At 44.5% G+C, this 17,707-nt stretch overlaps 1 protein-coding gene across 4 annotated transcripts in view; it reads left to right on the forward strand.

Moving 5' to 3' along the window:
• Positions 1-17,707, forward strand: part of PPP2R5E (protein phosphatase 2 regulatory subunit B'epsilon) — a 147,647-nt gene that overhangs the window by 88,924 nt on the left and 41,016 nt on the right. For all 4 annotated transcript variants that reach the window (XM_068254269.1, XM_068254271.1, XM_068254270.1 and 1 more), the window contains exons 4-5: positions 13,141-13,242; positions 16,249-16,341. In XM_068254269.1, the coding sequence (XP_068110370.1) occupies positions 13,141-13,242; positions 16,249-16,341 (195 nt within the window). The remainder of the gene's footprint in view (positions 1-13,140; positions 13,243-16,248; positions 16,342-17,707) is intronic.

A 17,707-nucleotide genomic window follows, 5' to 3' on the forward strand; every position in this document is an offset into this window, starting at 1 on the left:
GATATCATTGTTCTTCCCAGCTCCACACAGCCATTATCCAGCACATCTATAATTAAATGGAGGTCTTTATTTAACCCTTGGCCAACTTTCATTTTGTTTTATGTAATTGTGTGCCTGGCACAGGGGGGTTGATCTCACCTCTGTGTGCCAACACAATCATGTGCTGACATTAAAACCCCACAATAGCTCCCATAGACATTCACCATGCAAGGGATAAGGCCGTATACAGGGGCTGCCAATAGGTTTATTCCAGCTGAGACGTCTTGTGGCCGTTTCTGTTAGCTGTGGAGAGTCTTCCTGATCGCTGGTGTTATATATGTATATCCTGGTGCTATTTATAGACGCTCTGTTGACTTTTATGTGTCTGTCTCTTAAAGGACCACGATCATGAAATATTATTAAAAAAAAAAAAGTGTATGCATACTTAGAAGTACTTTTCTCCCAGAGTAAAATACACTTTGGCCTCAATCACTAAGGACAGTTTGGTAACATAATTTAGGTCGGTAAAGAAGTCTGTAGAAGTTTGTGAATATAGCATACTAAAAAAAAAAAAAAATGCTTCGGTTCACCTGTTCGGTGTCTCGGCAGCTGTGGAGCGGGTCAGGCAGCAAGCTATCAGTCTCCTCTTAGGGCTTGTTCACGCGTAGGGCGCTTTTTCTAAATCGCCCTAAAAGCTCTTGTGCGATGATTCCCTATGAGAGTGTTCACATATGTGCAGTTCGATTAGGATCCGCTTGCCAAAGAGCTGCCTGTACCATTTTTGGGGCGATTTGCCTCAACAGTATGTATAGGGAAATCGCAAAGCGCTTGAAAAGCGCTTTGTATAGCGATTTCCCCAGCACTTTCATGAATAAATACATTGTATTTATTCATTACCGGTTACAAGAGTTCACTTCCTGACGCAATAGCTCTGCAAAAGCGCTTAGAAAAGCACTTTACAAAAAAATAGGTAACGCACAAAATCGCAAAATGCTGGTGTCAGCGATTGCGATTTATGATATGAACAAGGCCTTAAGGCAGCCATGCACTGGTCGATTGCCACCAGATCGACCAGCAGATAGATCCCTCTGTGATCGAATCTGATCAGAGGGTTGGCTGCCTACACTGCAAACAGATTTTGAATTAATTTCACTATGAAACCGATTCACAATCTGTGGAGCTGACGCCGCCCCCCTGCATACATTACCTGATCTGGCCGGTGCGAGTCCCCCGGTCTCTGCTGTCTCTACTCCGCTCTGGGCTCCAGCTTCACTTTACTTCATGTCGGGGGAAGTTTAAACAGTAGAGGGCGCTTTACTGTTTAACTTACCCCGACAGGAAGTAAGTGAAGCCAGACGGAGCCCAGCGCGGAGAAGGGACAGCGGGGACCCGCGCCGGCGGAACAGGTAATGTATTGCCGCTAGCGTCGGTTGTCGGACATTCGAACGCCGCTATCGATGCACTCACGACCCGCCCGCGATCGAGCTAAATATTCCGCGCGGACAGATCGACGGGATCGATTGGTCAGCGTTTTCGCATCGATTTCCCAGCAGATTCGATCACAGTGATCGAATCTGCTGTCTATCGGCGGGAAATCGTGTAAGTGTATGGGCAGTACTTCAGGTCTGTGCATGAGATCTTCTGTTTTCTGACCAGTGCACCTCCGGCAACCCTTTAGATGTGCATCTGTACTAACTAGAGAGCGCTCTTCTGCGTATCAGTATACAGATATTTTCATCTAAAGGGATACAGAAAAGCCTTTTTATATGTCTCCTTTTCCTGCTCTGCTCTTCTGAAGTCCCGCCCACCAGAGTAGCAGATCAAATGGGGTGAGAAGTAGGGCTGTGTGGTTCTTCCTATTGGCTGACTGGCCCCCCCTATTGGCTGTCTGCTTCATCTGTCAATTTTTACCACATGGAGATTGTGAGTTACCGGCTGGTCAGAGCTGGTGGTAAATACTGAACACTTTTGCTTAATTTACCGAATACTTTAATCTTTGTGAATTGCAATTTCTTGACGCTTCTTTAGGTATTTACTGCACAAGTCTGCAATTTATCTCATAACTCGGTAATTTTACTTTTCAGTGCGGTAATAGGTTTAGTGAATTCGAATTTGTCTAGGTGATTGGTAAAATCAGCTATTTTCTGCATTACAGAATGGGGGTGAATTGAGACCTATTAATTTAATTTTCTCCTATGTTCATGTCGCTTGCAGTAGGCAGTAAAAATCGGATGATCTGACAGGGGAGTTAGTATGGTTGAGGTGAGGCAGCGTGAGAGAATACTTCTGCAATCACAACATTCTAATTGTTTGGACAGTGTGGGCGTATTATTACTACAACCTAACTGACACCTACCAGTTTGAGATGGTGCTGTCCAACCAATCACAGTAGAAGAATTTCCCTATGGAATTTCTTGCTGGCTCGCCTTAAAGAGAACCTGTAACAAAAGAAAAACCCCTCTCGGGGATACTTACCTTTGGAGGGGGAAGCCTCAGGGTCCCAGTGAGGCTTCCCCGACCTCTGAAGCTTGGAGGAATCCAGCACTGGCTCCCCCGAAACCTTCGACGACAAGCGGTAATATATTTGCTACGCAGCAATTTTGCTATGTTTTTTTTATGCTGTTTAAAAAACACAAACCCAGTGCTGACGGATGGAAAAGCGCTCTGCAGTACAGCACAGCAATAGGGCTTGTTTTCCAGTGTACATCTTTCGCCGCGGGGATGTAAATATTTACCTTCCCTGGCTCCAGTGCAGGCGCAGTATCTGCTCTCCGCTCGGAGATGAGCGGAAATAGTTGATTGCAGTCGGCCCACTCTACTGCAAAGGCGCAAGTCGCCTGCATAGTAGAGTGGACCAGACGGATATGGTCTTTTTCCGCCTATCTCCGTGCTGAGAGCCGCAACAGCGCCCCCGCTGTAGCCAGGGAAGGTAAATATAGCAAGCCTTGTCGAGCGTAAAATGCAGGAGACTTCTGGGGAGCCAGCGCTGGATTGCCTGCAGCTACAGCAGAGGGGGAAGCCTCATTGGGACCCTGAGGCTTCCCCCTCCTGAGGTGAGCACCACCCAGGGGAACTTTTTTTTTTTTTTGTTACAGGTTCTCTTAATTTTTCTTGGTTAATCCTAAAGCCTAATACACACGCTCAACAGCGGTCTTTTATACAGCACAATTATCAAACAACTTTTGTTGTGAAACAAGTTGAAACCATCCAAAAAAGTTGTTTGCTATTGACAGATAAGACTGATAAGTCCAACTGTTGGATTGATGTCTTATCAGTCTTATCAGTTGTGTGAACAATAGCAAACAACTTTTTTGGTTGTTTCAACTTGTTTCACAACAAAAGTGGTTTGATAATCGTGCTGCATAAAACACCGCTGTTGAGAGTGTGTATGGGCCTAAGTTTTTTTTTTTTGTTTTGTTTTGTTTTGTTTAAAATATGCTAAATGATGCATAAATGAGCCCAAATAAGTAATTTTAGTTAAAAGCATAAAGAAATGTTTTAAAAGAATGTACATACAAATGCATATGTGAATTTCATGTGCCTTGGAAAACATTGATAGATCTAATAAAACACATTTTAAAGTGTTCATTTTCATTAGTAAAATATCGGTAATTGTTACCGGTATTTGAATATAGCTAAACTTAAACCTTCTCTCGCACAGACCCCTCCCACTACCTATACCAAACCCACCCCTGAGGTGCCTTACGCTAAGACCTCCCTGGTGATGCCTAAAGGTAGCCATACACTGGTCGATTTGCCAACAGATAGATCCCTCTCTGATCAAATCTGATCAGAGAGGGATTGTATGGCTGCCTTTATTGCAAACAGATTGTGAATCGATTTCAGCATGAAACCGATCACAATCTGTGAAGCTGCCGCTGCCCCCCCTGCATACATTACTTGCTCCGGCCAGCGCGACTCCCCCGGTCTCCGCTGTCTTCTTATCCGCGCTGGTCTCCGGGTCCGGCTGGCTTTACTGAACTTCCTGCCGGGGGAAGTTTAAACAGTAGAGGGGACAGGAAGTTCAGTGAAGCCAAGCCAGCCAGACCCGGAGCCCAGCGCGGAGAAGAAGACAGCGGAGACCAGGGGAGTCGCGCTGGCTGGAGCAGGTAATGTCGCTAGCGTCGGTCGTCGGGCATTCGAACACAGCTATCGACGTACTCCCGACCCGCCGGTGATCGAGCAAAATCTTCTGCACGGGCGGATCGACGGGAACGATTGATTTTGGACGGAAATCAGTCGTTCTGTCAGCGTTTGCACAACGATTTCACAGCCAATTCGATCACCGTGATCGGATCTGCTGTATATCGGCGGGAAAATCGTTTGGTGTATGGGCCCCTTAAGCAAATTTTCCCTTTTGGCACCGGCTTGCTGATATTTTTCAAATAGTCTATGGCACCACCCGATTCGTCCAGAAGCTTTATGAACCCAATTTGCCTGAAACCCATGCAAATATACGCCTAATAAATATAAATGTATTAAGGGGCACTTCAGATGTTGCTGTTAATAATATGAGGTAAATGTGTACATGCTGTAATAATGTTGAGAAACGCTGTGCTAGGTAAACGAAATTGTAGAATCAGGTTTCCATTAGTGATGTCACATGTAGGCCAAAACCTAATACCTGCTGCAGATTTCTAGCTTTTGGGCTATAGTTTGCAGGGCTGTGGAGTCGTAGTCGAGGAGTTGGAGCAATTTTGGGTACCTGGAGTCGGTGGTTTCCATAAACTTTGGGGTCGGAAGATTCTTGTACTTATTCCACAGCCCTGATAGTTTGTGGGAGTTCAAGTAACGTGCATATCAGTCGTAGTGTGGTTTTCTTGCAATTTAATCTGTCTGGGAACTCTGCTAATTGATTTGCTATCAGATGATATATTGATTTTACGATACCAAAGTAAAGTCTAGTGTATGGTGTCCATGCAATCGATGACATAAATTCTCAGTCTAGGCATGGATCACAGTATCAGTCAGAGAAAAAAAAAACTTTGCGTGGTTGAAGTTTTTATTGTTAGTGTTTGCCATTGATCTGTATTCCATGTGTATATTTATAAATGCCTGGGGCATCTTAGAGAAATAGGTTGTTGTTTTCAGAGTAATTTGTACTCTTTGTGCTGATGCATCACTTAGCATTGGAGTGTTTGGAGAGTCTGTTCCCATTAATTGCATTGCGTATGCTATATTTGTGCTTGCTTTAATCAGCACCATTCCAAACAAAGCGTTGCTGGTGGTTTAGGCTATGGTATTAGGTGCATTGCTTTCCTCTCTCTGCTCTCACTATTGCTTCTGGGAACTACACACAAGGCCTTGTCTTTCCTTTGTTTTTGAACTCTTGATGAGATCTCCATCCTGTACTTTGAAGACAACCACGTGTTTACCATTAGACCTGCACTTCCTGTGTAAGCAGGCCTCCTTGTTCCAATGCTGAGGGTTGCCTACACTTCACCCCCTTAAGCTCCCCTTCTACTTCAAGCGGACCTGAACTCAGACCTCTAAAAGAGAGGCAACAGCATAATAACCTTTAAAGTAAAACATTTATTTGTTACAGCTGATACAAATCTTGCAGAATGTAGTGTATCTACTTCCTGCTTTCATGGAAGCAGACATAGGGTTAACATCCTGTGTTTATGAATTAGCTGCTCTGCCTAGGCAGCCAGCTGACACAGAGAGCAAATTGCAGTGGTGATTAATCACAGATGAGGGTGAATTAGACAGGCTAAACTCTCCAAATACATACAGGGTGTGTTTCTCTGATTTCCTTCTGTCCTGTGCAAGAGTTCAGTTCCACTTTAACCTGTGTTTAAAGTGGACCTGAACTCTTGCACAGGACAGAAGGAGAACATAGAGACATGCACCCTGTATGTACTTAGAGAGTTTAGCCTGTCTAATCCCCCCTCATCTGTGACTAAGCACACGTTTTAATTTGATCCCTCAGCTGTGTCAGCTGACTGCCATGGCAGAGAGGTAATAGGTAAACACAGGATGTTAACAATAGGTCTGCTTCTATGAAAGCAGGAAGTAGAAACACTGCAGATTTCTTTCAGGGTTGGTATCGGCTGTAACAAAACATTTTTTCTTTAAAAGTTTATTATGCTGTTGCATATCTTAGAGAGCCAATTCACACTACAGCGTTTTGCCACAATTTTGGGCAAAGCGCTAGTGTAATAAAACCCTATGGGCTCATCCTTGGGCGCTTTGCGCTAATCGCCGCAAATCACGAAACGCAAACGTGTCGCCTGCACCATTTTCAGGCGACTTCCCGGCGATAGCGCTTCAGTTCTATAGAAGCGCTAAACGCGATCGTGCAGAAAATCGCCAACGTTTTGCGTTTCCAAGTGTGAATGGGCCTTCAGGGCTGGTGCACACCTAGAGTGCTTCTGCGTGCTTTTTAAAACCGTAGTGCTTTGAAAATCTGTATGGGGTGGATCACACCAGAGCGATGTGATTTTTGAAAGGGGAGAATCGCTCTAAAAAAATGCTAGAATAGAGGGAGCGAGCCCCCCCCCCCCCTTACCCTTTATTGTTTTTTGTTTTGTTTTGCAAAAGCTGCACACTTCCAGCTCTACTGTACAAAAAGTTAAAACTCTCTCCACCAAAACGCTCCAAAAATCGCTAGCCACATGCCTGAAATTGGTTTGAAAAGTAGCTTAAAAAAAATAGCGCTTTTAGGTGTGCTCCAGCCCTAAGGGCCCATTTACACTTAATCAGTTAGTGTGCGTTGGTACGAGTTTTTTCCATAGCAGTGCATTGGGAAGAAGATTTCAGTTAAAACGCGTTAAGTATGAAAGGTGCTATAGGAAAACATGGGCATTACTTTGAAAATCCGTTTTTTCAGTTATAACTGAGAGCAACTGATTAAGGGCCTGTTTCCACTACATGCAGATTGGATGCAGAATGGATGCAGAAAAACTGACTGCAATGAATGCCTATGGGAAAATCTGCATCAGAAAAATTGCGTTTTGTGGAAACAGGCCCATAGGCATTCATTGGAGTCAGTTTTTCTGCATCCATTCTGCATCCAATCTGCTTGTAGTGGAAACAGGCCCTAAGTGTAAAAGGGGCCATAGGGCCCTTTTCCACCTGCAATCGCTAGCGTTCATGCTGAACGCTAGCGATTGCTGAATCGCAAAACCGGCGATTCCCCCGACGTTTGCGGCCGCGATTTTGCTATGCTATGCACTGCATAGCAAAATCGCGGCAATTATCGCTCCGCCGCGCGTTCGCGTTCCCGACAAAAGCGAATCGCGGTAGTGGAAATGACCTACCGCGTATCCTATGTTAAAAAGCAAACCGTAGCGATTGTAAAATCGCTAGCGGTTTGCGGTTTTGCGATTCAGCCAGCGCAAACGCGCTGGTGGAAAAGGGCCCTTAGGGTCCTTTTACACTTAATCAGTTGCTCTCAGTTATAACTGAAAGAAAACGATTTTTAAACTAATGCCCATGTTTTCCTATAGCCTCTTTTTACACTTAATGCGGTTCAACTGAAATCTTCCCAATGCACTGCTATGGAAAAATGCGTACTAACGCACACCAACTGATTAAGGTCTCATTCACACTACACAACGCAAGCGCGAACACAATTTCGTGCTTGCGTTGCCATCGCACAGTCAACGCACGGAATGCATGTCGGGGAGCGCAAGAGCGCAGACGCCGGCAGCCGTACCCGTCGGGAAACGTGTGCATTGTGCGATTTTGTCCCCGAAGCGTTACATCGTAACGCATGGGAACGCACATCTGTAGTGTAAATGCAACGCACACCTATGTGCGTTGCGTCAAAACTGACAGTGCAGCACATAGTGTGAATGAGCCCTTAGTGTAAAAGGGCCCTTAGGCTTTGTTCACAACATAAATCGCCAGCACTATCACAAGCGCTGAGCGATTTATTAAGAGTTTTTTTTATCCGCTTTTCCCTGTGTTTTGCGCTTAGAATAGTGCTTTTCTAAGCGCTTTTGAGAGCGATTCTTTTTTTCACCCGGAAATGAATAAATACAATGTATTAATTCATGAAAGTTCTGGGGAAATCGCAATACAAAGCGCCTTTTCAAGCGCTCTGCGATTTCCTTATACCTTCCATTGAGCAAAAACGCTCAGAAAATGGTACAGGCAGCGCTTTGCTGAGCGGATCGGAAACTAACCGAACACTGTCATAGGGAATCATTACACAAGCGTTTTGAGGGTGATTTAAAAAATTGCCGGAGCTTTAAAAAAAACAAAAGAAACCCCTAGTTATGAACAAGCCCTTATGCTAGGTACACACGATGCGTTTTTTTCAGTCGATTTTCCATCTGATCGATTTATAATTTGATTTCCGATCTGAGTCTGTTATCTTTTCTTATCTATTTCCATTCACTTTCATGTGAAATCGATCAGAAAAACAATCGAAAATAAGATCGCACATGTCTGAAATTATCTATCGAACCATCTATGTAACACAAAATTGTATGGTGTAGCATTAGTCAGTAGAGTCGTGCTATATGTTCAGATTTGTATGGATAATTGATTTACCTTCAGACAACTCTGGATTTGGACATTTGTGCGCTATAGTATTCCTGAGATAAACTAATGAAAAGGATTTTTACTTGGCGGCCACCTTAGTGAGGCGTGTGTATGGGCCTTTAGAAACACAGGGTCAGGGGGGCAGCCAGGTAACTTGCATTATTTAAAAGGAAATGGATATAGAAACCTCCATATGGCTATCACCTTGGCTGCCCTTTAGGCTTCTTACACACTAAGACGTTACAGGCGCACGTTAGTGCAGCCTGTAACACTCCCCCAACGCACAGCAATGTAACACAAGTGGGCTGTTCACACTGCCCACGTTGCGTTACATTGTAACGCAGCAAAGTGCTGCATGCTGTGCGTTCTACGCGGCTAAGCCGCGTTAGACCGTTTGCACATGCTCAGTCATGTTGGGATGGAGGGGAGAGCGGCCGGGCACATGGCTAATTAATAATCACTGCACTCAGTGACGTGCAGTGTTTACTTCCTGGAGCGGCCGCTCTGTGCGGCGATTGGCCGGGCGGGACCACGTGATGCCGCATGCGTCCAAGAGTACGCATCACGGCATCACTGACGCCAGAGTGAGCTGCACAACGCGGCTCACTCCGACGTCCACACCAGAGAGCACCAGGTGTTGCGTTAGGGGCACGTTATGTGCCCTATAACATCCCCTAAACGCAACGTCCTGGTGTGTCACTAGCCGTAATGTAGGTCCAGAGGTCATCCCCTATATGGTGTCTGGATTTCACCAGTGCTAACTTGTGTATTAACCACTTCAGGTGTTTTCACCTTCAGAACGCAAGCACTTTTCCCCTGTCAGTGCTTCTCCCATTCATTTCCCAATAACTTTTTCACTACTGATCACACGTAAATGATCTATATCTTGTTATTTTTGCCACAAAATAAGCTTTTTGTGAGGGATACTTGTTTTCAGAAATTACTTCATTTTCTACGCATTTTATAGTGAAAAACAAGGAAAAAAAATGAAAAAATACACAATTTCTCCAATTCCATCCCCTATATTTTTAAAATAAACAATATTACTATAGATAAAATTCACACATTTGATTTGCTCATTTGTCCTGGTTATCACAACATATAAATTATGTCCCTGGTACAAAGTATGGTTACAATAAATTATTTGGAAATAATGGTGTATTTTTTCTATGTTGTGTTTTCTCAATGTACACTACCAATGATTAAAAGCACTTATTTGCATAATTAACAGTAATACACCCTCATGGCATACATATTTAAAAAGCTGAGTCCCTAAGGTAAGGATTTATGTATTATTTTTTTCAAATCTGTCACTTTTGTGTGTTTTTTTTTACAAGTGTTTTCTTTTGGTACATAGAAAAATTCACATGACATAGCCCTAATGTTTCGAACCCTCCAAATTCTATTCTCTTGCTTGTCACGGTTAAAATGATACTATATATACATAATCACATAGGGGTTGGGGCACACAACACACTGTTAACCACAGGTAGCACCAATGGATTTTTCAAGGACTTTTTTTCAACAAATGTAACAATGTCATTCTTTCTTAGCAAAGCCCCTGGAGTGTCAGAACATGCAATACATGTCATAAATGTTACCATTCTGAAAACTAGAAACCCAGGACTACTCAGATATACATATTTGGTAACATTGGGCCTAATGCAGTTTTGCTGAAATTGCACCATAACTCTGAAAATTGCATTTTTTAACAATTTTTTTTCAGTGTGGCAGTAGGAAAAATTCACACGACATAGGCCTCAATCCTAAAACACACCAAAATCTTTTCTACAGCTTGTCACGGTTAAAATTATATCCTGTATACATAATCACATGGCTTTTAGGGCACACAGCACACTGTTAACCACAAGTAGCTCCAATGGACATTTCTTTCAACAAATGTAACAGTCATTCTTTCTTAGCAAAGCCCCTGGAGTGTCAGAACATTCAAAACATGTCATAAATGTTACCATTCTGAAAACTAGACACACAGGGCTACTCAGATACACATATTTGATAACATTGGTGTAACGATTGTGGAATTCTCTCCGTGATCAGTGCGCAGGACGTACGCTGACACTGCGGAAATCCTCCACAAGCGTATAATTTGAGTGAACCCAGCAAAAGGTGCAAAGCACCTGTAGAGGGAAATTCCTGCCGGCAGGTGGAGCTGTGGAGTGCAGAGGAACAGCTCCTCTGCCCTGCCACAGACGCCAGACAGGAATTGTACAAAGGGAAGAAACGCAGGGCAAGATAGCCCTGAAAGAGAGAGCAAAGCGACAGAGGGTATGTGTGTCCACCAATCTAGTCGCCACCCTGCGACGATGAACACACAACCATGAAGATAAGGTGAGAAGGCAATCGCAGGAGATGGCGATTGCTAACAACGACACAAGACAGAATAAGCACAGAGGAGGAATGTATGTGTGTGCACCAATCTAGTCGCCAACCTGCGACGGTGGACACACAACAAAGGAGACCGAGTGAAAACGCAATCGCCTGAGAAGCTATTGCGAATGAGATTGAGCAAAGGGACAGATTGTATGTGTGTGCACCAATCTAGTCGCCAACCCGCGACTGTGCATACACAACAGCAGATATGAAGTATGAACGCAATCGCGAGAGAGGCGATTGCCAGAGATGACACAAGGCTACAGCAAGGCAGAGCACGAGAGTAGCAAAGGCACAGCAAATCATACAATGAGAAGATAAAGAAAATAACAAATGCTAACTAAACGCGAACACCGCACTCATTCGCAACAGCGAATGCGTTTACTGCGCGGTCTCCGCGTGTTAAGCACAACAGAGACAAGCACGCCTAACTAACCACCGACAGACAAACATGAAACATAGGATGCGAGCGCTTGCTTAACGGTTACCTCACCGAGACTCCAGCAAGCGTTCGTATCAGACAAGACAGATACACGAAAACAGGAATAAGTGAGAGATACGATCCACTGCTCTTTCCGCCAGAGCGAGTGCGATCCAAGTAAGGAACAAAGCTTGCAGGATCCCCTGCTCTTTCCGCCAGAGCAAGTGCGATCCAAGTATAGCAAGATAGCTTTAGCAGGATCCACTGCTCTTTCTGCCAGAGCGAGTGTGATCCAAGTATAGAAACAGAGCGAGCTGAATCCACTGCTCTTTCCGCCAAGTGCGATCCAAATACAGCAAGGGAGACAACAGGCAATACAAATAATACAATCCTAACTGCACTAGCAAGGATGCCTAACGCAGTCCCAGGAATTACTCTAAGCTAATCTTCAAACGATAAGCATGGCTGACACTCCAGGAGTGTTTTACAGGACAAACCCTTATGACCAGCGACTTACTGTGGAATCACATGGTATATATAGAGCAAGCCTACAAAGGATGTGGCTAGGCAATTTGCATGACAAACATATGCAAATTCCTCAGCAGCAGCAAGCTGCAAAACTGACAAAAGGTCTCTCTTCCAGAGACCTGCAGAATGCAGACCTGAACAGTGGTCAAAAAGCTGCCTGCCTGCGCAGGCAGCTGAGCGGATCATTACAATTGGGCCTTATGCAGTTTTGCTGAAATTGCACCATAACTCTGAAAAGTGGCATTTTTTTCAGTTTTTCATCATTTTGGCAATAGCAAAAATTCAAATGACATAGGCCTCAGTTGGTGCAGCAATCCATTATACCCAAGGTGCACTAATTTTTTTTTGCAAGTGCCATTGTTTTTTTGCATAGTCTCTGGAGAGATTGGAATCAGAAAATGACCACAAATGTCACCATAGCAAGGGAATCAGAATCGTCCCACACCAAGCTGCCACATGGCATCCTTCCGGACTCTGAGCTTTCAGACCCTGAATCAGAGCCGCACGGAGGGAGCCAGTCGCTACCCGAGTCCTCCTCGCTGCTGCTCTGCTGGAGGATGGCGGCGGCCTTCTCCACAGAATACAGCCTCCCCGCCATAATATAAAAAAGAGATGGGGAGAAAAAGTAAGAAGAAAAAGAAAGAAATAGATTGATAGGTTGTTTTTTTTTTTTTGATGAAGGAAAATAGAGATAGATAAAAAGAGTAGATAGAGGATAGAGATGGAGAACAGTACCTGAAAAGTACCCAAAAGAGTAGATAGAGAGGGTAGAGAAGGGGAAAAGTACCCAAAAGGTAGTGTAAGGGGGGTTTAGAAAGAATAAATGGCAAGGGGAGGGAGGATCAGGGGTTAAATACAGGTATGAGGGGCAACATTTTATTAAAAATATGGCCTACCGCAAAGCTTCAGTCTCTCTCTCAGCTCCTTTCACCACAGATCAGTCACAGAATCTGTGGTGATAGATAGCTGAGAGAGGGAAACAATGTTTATAAACATTTTTCAGAATGCACATTGTTACTGGATGTAACTCTGTGCATTCTGACTTCAGAAATGATCTGATTGGCTAAGGGACCGGTTGGTCCCTTGAGCCAATCACCGCTCTGTCAGCCGCTCTGTGAACGGGTGACGGACGCGTGCGCACCCGCCTGAAAGACGCTGGACGAAGTTATCCGTCCAGATAGCTCTGCATGCGTCAATCTGGACGGAAATATCCATCCAGATACACGCAAGTGGTTAATGTGAAGCAGAACTACATTCCTGAACAAATGTTAGCCTTCAACTGAAATATTAAGTCATGTCTAAGAAGAATATTTTTTATTTTACTTCAGGTATCTTGCAATATATTTAGGACCCTCCCTCCAAGCGACAGCAATGAATTTGACCCAGAGGAAGATGAACCTACCCTTGAAGCATCATGGCCACACTTACAGGTATGGTTTCAATTCAGAAGATAAGTTGTTTTGTTTTATGATATGTATTTGGATCAGGGCAAAGATTATTTGGGGGGGGGGGGTGCGGTTTCTATAAAATGTGCACCTACCAGAAAGTCCCCTAGATTATCTCCGGATCTAGTCAGTGGTGTTAGTGGTCCAATTTGTGTCTCCCTCAAGTACAGCATGAACATCAGTTATTTGACTGTGTGTGTATTGGGGCATGGAGTGGTAGATTGTCCCCAGTGGTGACACATCATAGTTAGTTTGGTTGAAAAAGAGACCTCCATCAAGGTTAACCAGAAAAAACAAACAACCTGAACCCGCACATATCCCAGTTGATCCAGGGGAAGGCAAAAAACCTTACAAGGCCTGGGCCAATTAGCCTTAAGGGGCCCATACACCTAATTATTTTCCCGCCGATATACAGCCGTTTTGATCACAGTGATCGAAACGGTTGTGAAATCGCTGCGCACACCGCTGACAGAACGATGGATTTCCGTCCGAAATCCATCGTTCCCGTCGACTCCCGGCGATCCATCCGTGCGGAAGATTTTTCTCGGGTCGGGAGTGCGTTGATAGCGGCGTTCGAATGCCCGACGACCAACGCAATACAGCGGCAATACATTACCTGTTCCGCCGGTGCGAGTCCCGCTGTCACCGCTATCTTCTCCGCTCTGGTCTGGTCTCCGGTATCATTCACTTCTTCCTGCCCGGCAGGAAGTTTAAACAGTAGAGGGCGCTCTACTGTTTAAACTTCCTGCCGGGCAGGACGAAGTGAAGCATGCCGGAGACCAGAGCGGAGAAGACAGTGGTGACAGCGGGACTCGCGCCAGCGGAGCAGGTAATGTATGCGGGGGGGGGGGGGGGGCGGCAGCAGCACCACCCACCACCACCACAGATTGTGATCGGTTTCAGGCTGAAATCGATTCACAATCTGTTTGCAGTGAAGGTGGCCAGACGATCCCTCTCTGATCAGATTCAATCAGAGAGGGATCTATCTGTTGGTCGAATCTGATGGCAAATCGACCAGTGTATGGCCACCTTTTAAAAGGGGAAAATCTCTTCCTGACTTCAGATGGCAGTCAGCTAAATCCCTGGATCAACTGTTCAGGGAATTACCTAGTAATTATAGCCAAGGATGCCTGTACACTCAGGACCCTTTTCTAAATAGATGGCAAAAACTTTTTTTCCTCCATACGCAGATCCTGTCACCTTGTCTGTTGTGCAAGCCTGGGGATGAACAACCCTAATGATTCCATCATTGTAACCTTTAACCCTACTACTAAAGTCACAAATTTGTAACACTGTTAGGAAGCTTTCCATTCACTTTCTTGTGCTCAATGAGACAGGAAGTGTTAGGAAGCACTCAAGCACGGACACAGATGGCAGAAAAAGCCAGAGAGATTCTTTAGACCTCTTTTAGACAATATACAAAACTAAATTAGGACTTTTGGCTGGAGTTCCGCTTTACGTTTATCTAGCGTATAAGTGTAAGGTAAAAATAGAGGCAAGCCGTCACTTCTAGCAAGAGCCCAGCTTGGAGCTCCTTGTATGGTCTCTGCCTTCAATCTAAACATCGCATCTCATACACTTTGCTGAGCGCTTGACAAGAAGGTAGATTAAACTTTCTTCAGCGAAGCGCTGTAAAGAAGCGTCTGCAGCTAAGAATCATCCTCACTGCTCCATATTTGGACATTCTCAACAAAAGTGAGCAAAATATCGCCTCAGTTACTCAGATTTATTTTCATTTTTTTAAAGTTCTGCACAATACCTGACCTGGTGTCCTCCTTCGGCTTTTCTCATAAAACCGTCATGAGTTACAGCACAGACTTATGTGCCCACATGTGCTCCCCTCGCTGGCACCGCGCCCCGGGGCACTAAAATAATTACACTTTTAAAGTTACCAGTTAAGCTTTCTTCAGCTGTTCCTCTCCCCACCTCCCAAACTTTCCTGTTCAGACCTCATTTATCATTTTGTAAAGTGATGTACACACGCTAGAGGGAACTCTGCTGTGCAGGGACCTCTTGGCTGGGAATCCAGTGCCTGTGCAGGTTTTCCCCAAGTTTGTTTAAAGGGAACCCGAGGTGACAGTGGTATGGAGGCTGACAAATGTATTTCCTTTTAAACAATGCAACGTGCCTGGCTTTCTGCCTTTTCTTGTGTCTCTAATACTTTTAGTACTACATGGGCTTCCCCCATCCCCCTCTGATTCAGCATTGGGTCCCCCTAAGATCTCAAAGATCTGGGGCACTGCGCAGGACGGCTCACACCGCAGCCCCCACCCAAGACCGCTCAGTTTTGTGTTAGTTTGCGTATGCACGAGCCGTCTGCACCTGTGCAGGGTGCCTGAGCTCTGTCGACGAACCCTTATCAACGGGCTTGCGGGGCTCTCAGTGCAGTGGCGACAGGGCAAGCTTCTTGAGGTAAGTACCTGAATTGGGCACTGTTCCCCCTGTAGGGTCTCTTTAAAGAAAATTTATATGAAAGAAAACCCCTCCTAGGGGATACTTACCTCAGGTGAGGGAGGCCTCTGGATCCTAATGAGGCTTCCCTGTCATCCTCCGTCCCGGCGATCCAGCGCTAGCAGCCCCTGAACAACGGGGAGGCTTTACCTACCGCTATAAGGCACAGTAGCAGCTTTCTTATTGGGCTTGACGGAAAAAGACAAGCCCAATCAGAAAGCCAATACAGCGCTGGAGCTGGGGAAGGTAAGTATTGCAGCCGACATCCTTGTCTGCTGTGGTTTCAGGGGCTTCCAGCACTGGATCGCCGGGATGGAGGATCTGGAGATCTATACTGGGACTGGGTTTTAGATCGGTTTATTAAACATGATGCGATCAAACCCTCTCACCTCTTCCTTTACCCCCCTTACTTCCAAATCATGCATGTCTGTATTACATCGGTATGGAAATGCGTCATCGCACGATCATCCTCCATATACAAGGTCTATATGTTGTACAAAGAGACCTACGCCGTGACTTTATACAATCTTTTTCTTTCAGCTTGTATATGAATTTTTCATACGATTTTTGGAAAGCCAAGAATTTCAGCCCAGCGTTGCCAAAAAGTATATAGATCAAAAATTTGTATTACAGGTAAGTTCTACTATATTCATGTGATTGTTGTTTTCCTCCGTGTCTCACTGATTGGTTAGCTATAGAGTGACATTGTTGTTTTCCCTGCCAATGCCAAAATGTGTCTATACTTATGATTGGGTGTTTGAAATGAACAGTAGTTCCTTTTTAATTTCATAAAAAAAAAAGAATAATAAAACTCCATGCGGTTTTCACAGATTTCCCTAGAGGGTTGTAAACCGTGTGAGCAATTATTATACTAAAACAAACATATCCCGTATATGCACAGTGTTCTCCCCAGAATTTTTTTCCAGCCAAGTGGCATGAAATAGTAGCCGGGTGGGGCGAGATGAGAGAATGCAGGGCTGGTGCTTCCGTGTGCAACTCTGCTAACCGCATAGGAGGAGGTGAGCCGATGACAGCCGGGTGCTCACCAAAACTAGCCGGGTGGAGCGTCAGGCTAAAAGAGCCTGAGGAGAACACTGCATGCAGCTATGCATACATTAAGGGATACCCAAGGCTAATCGTATTCTAAAAACGACTTCATTACTCGTGCACATGCACAGAGCTCTCCAGGCCATGGGAGTGCAGGCTAGTAGTACGTGAACTGACCAACCCGGAAAGGGGGGGGGCTCGGGGTTGTTATTTGTGTGCCAGCGAAGTGAGACTGAGAAGAAAAAGGGGAGCAGTGGGCACTAGGCCTGCTGCCTATACATATTCCTTAGAAGCATGAGATTCGCATGTCATTTTTTTTGGTGGAATTTGCATGTGAATTTGCATACACATGTTTTTTTAAGTGCAAAATGGTTTGCAAATTTGCAAACCTACGTGAATGTGAAAAAACGCACACGAAAAATTGAACCACTACTATCCAGATTGTTTCTGGATGCAAATTTGTGGTGTATGTATATATATATATATATATATATATATATATATATATATATATATATATATATATATATATATATATATATATATATATACATATACTTTTAATTTCTCACTGGGTGCTTTGGTAACGTTTTGCTGATCGCTGGCGATCAGCAAAAAGCATTTTTTTCACTGTACAGGAAAGCGATTTAGGAGTGATTACGTTTTATGATTTTATAACATTGAAATGCTCAGAAATCGCTCCAAAAATGCTGTATGCACCATCAGCAAATCACTAATCACTATTAGAGATGGTCCAGCCTTGGAGAATTCATGGAGAAGCACATGATCAGTTTGATCAGCTGATAGATTTGTAAGCCTCTGATTTGCTGTGATGACTTCCTGGTTTAACACATGATCATGACCAGCAAATCAGAGCCTAACAAATCTATCAGCTGATTAAACTGATCATGTGCTTCTCCATGAGTTCTCCAAGGCTGGGCCATCCCTACTG

Source organism: Hyperolius riggenbachi, chromosome 9, assembly GCF_040937935.1.
Source record: "Hyperolius riggenbachi isolate aHypRig1 chromosome 9, aHypRig1.pri, whole genome shotgun sequence".
NCBI lineage: Eukaryota > Metazoa > Chordata > Amphibia > Anura > Hyperoliidae > Hyperolius > Hyperolius riggenbachi.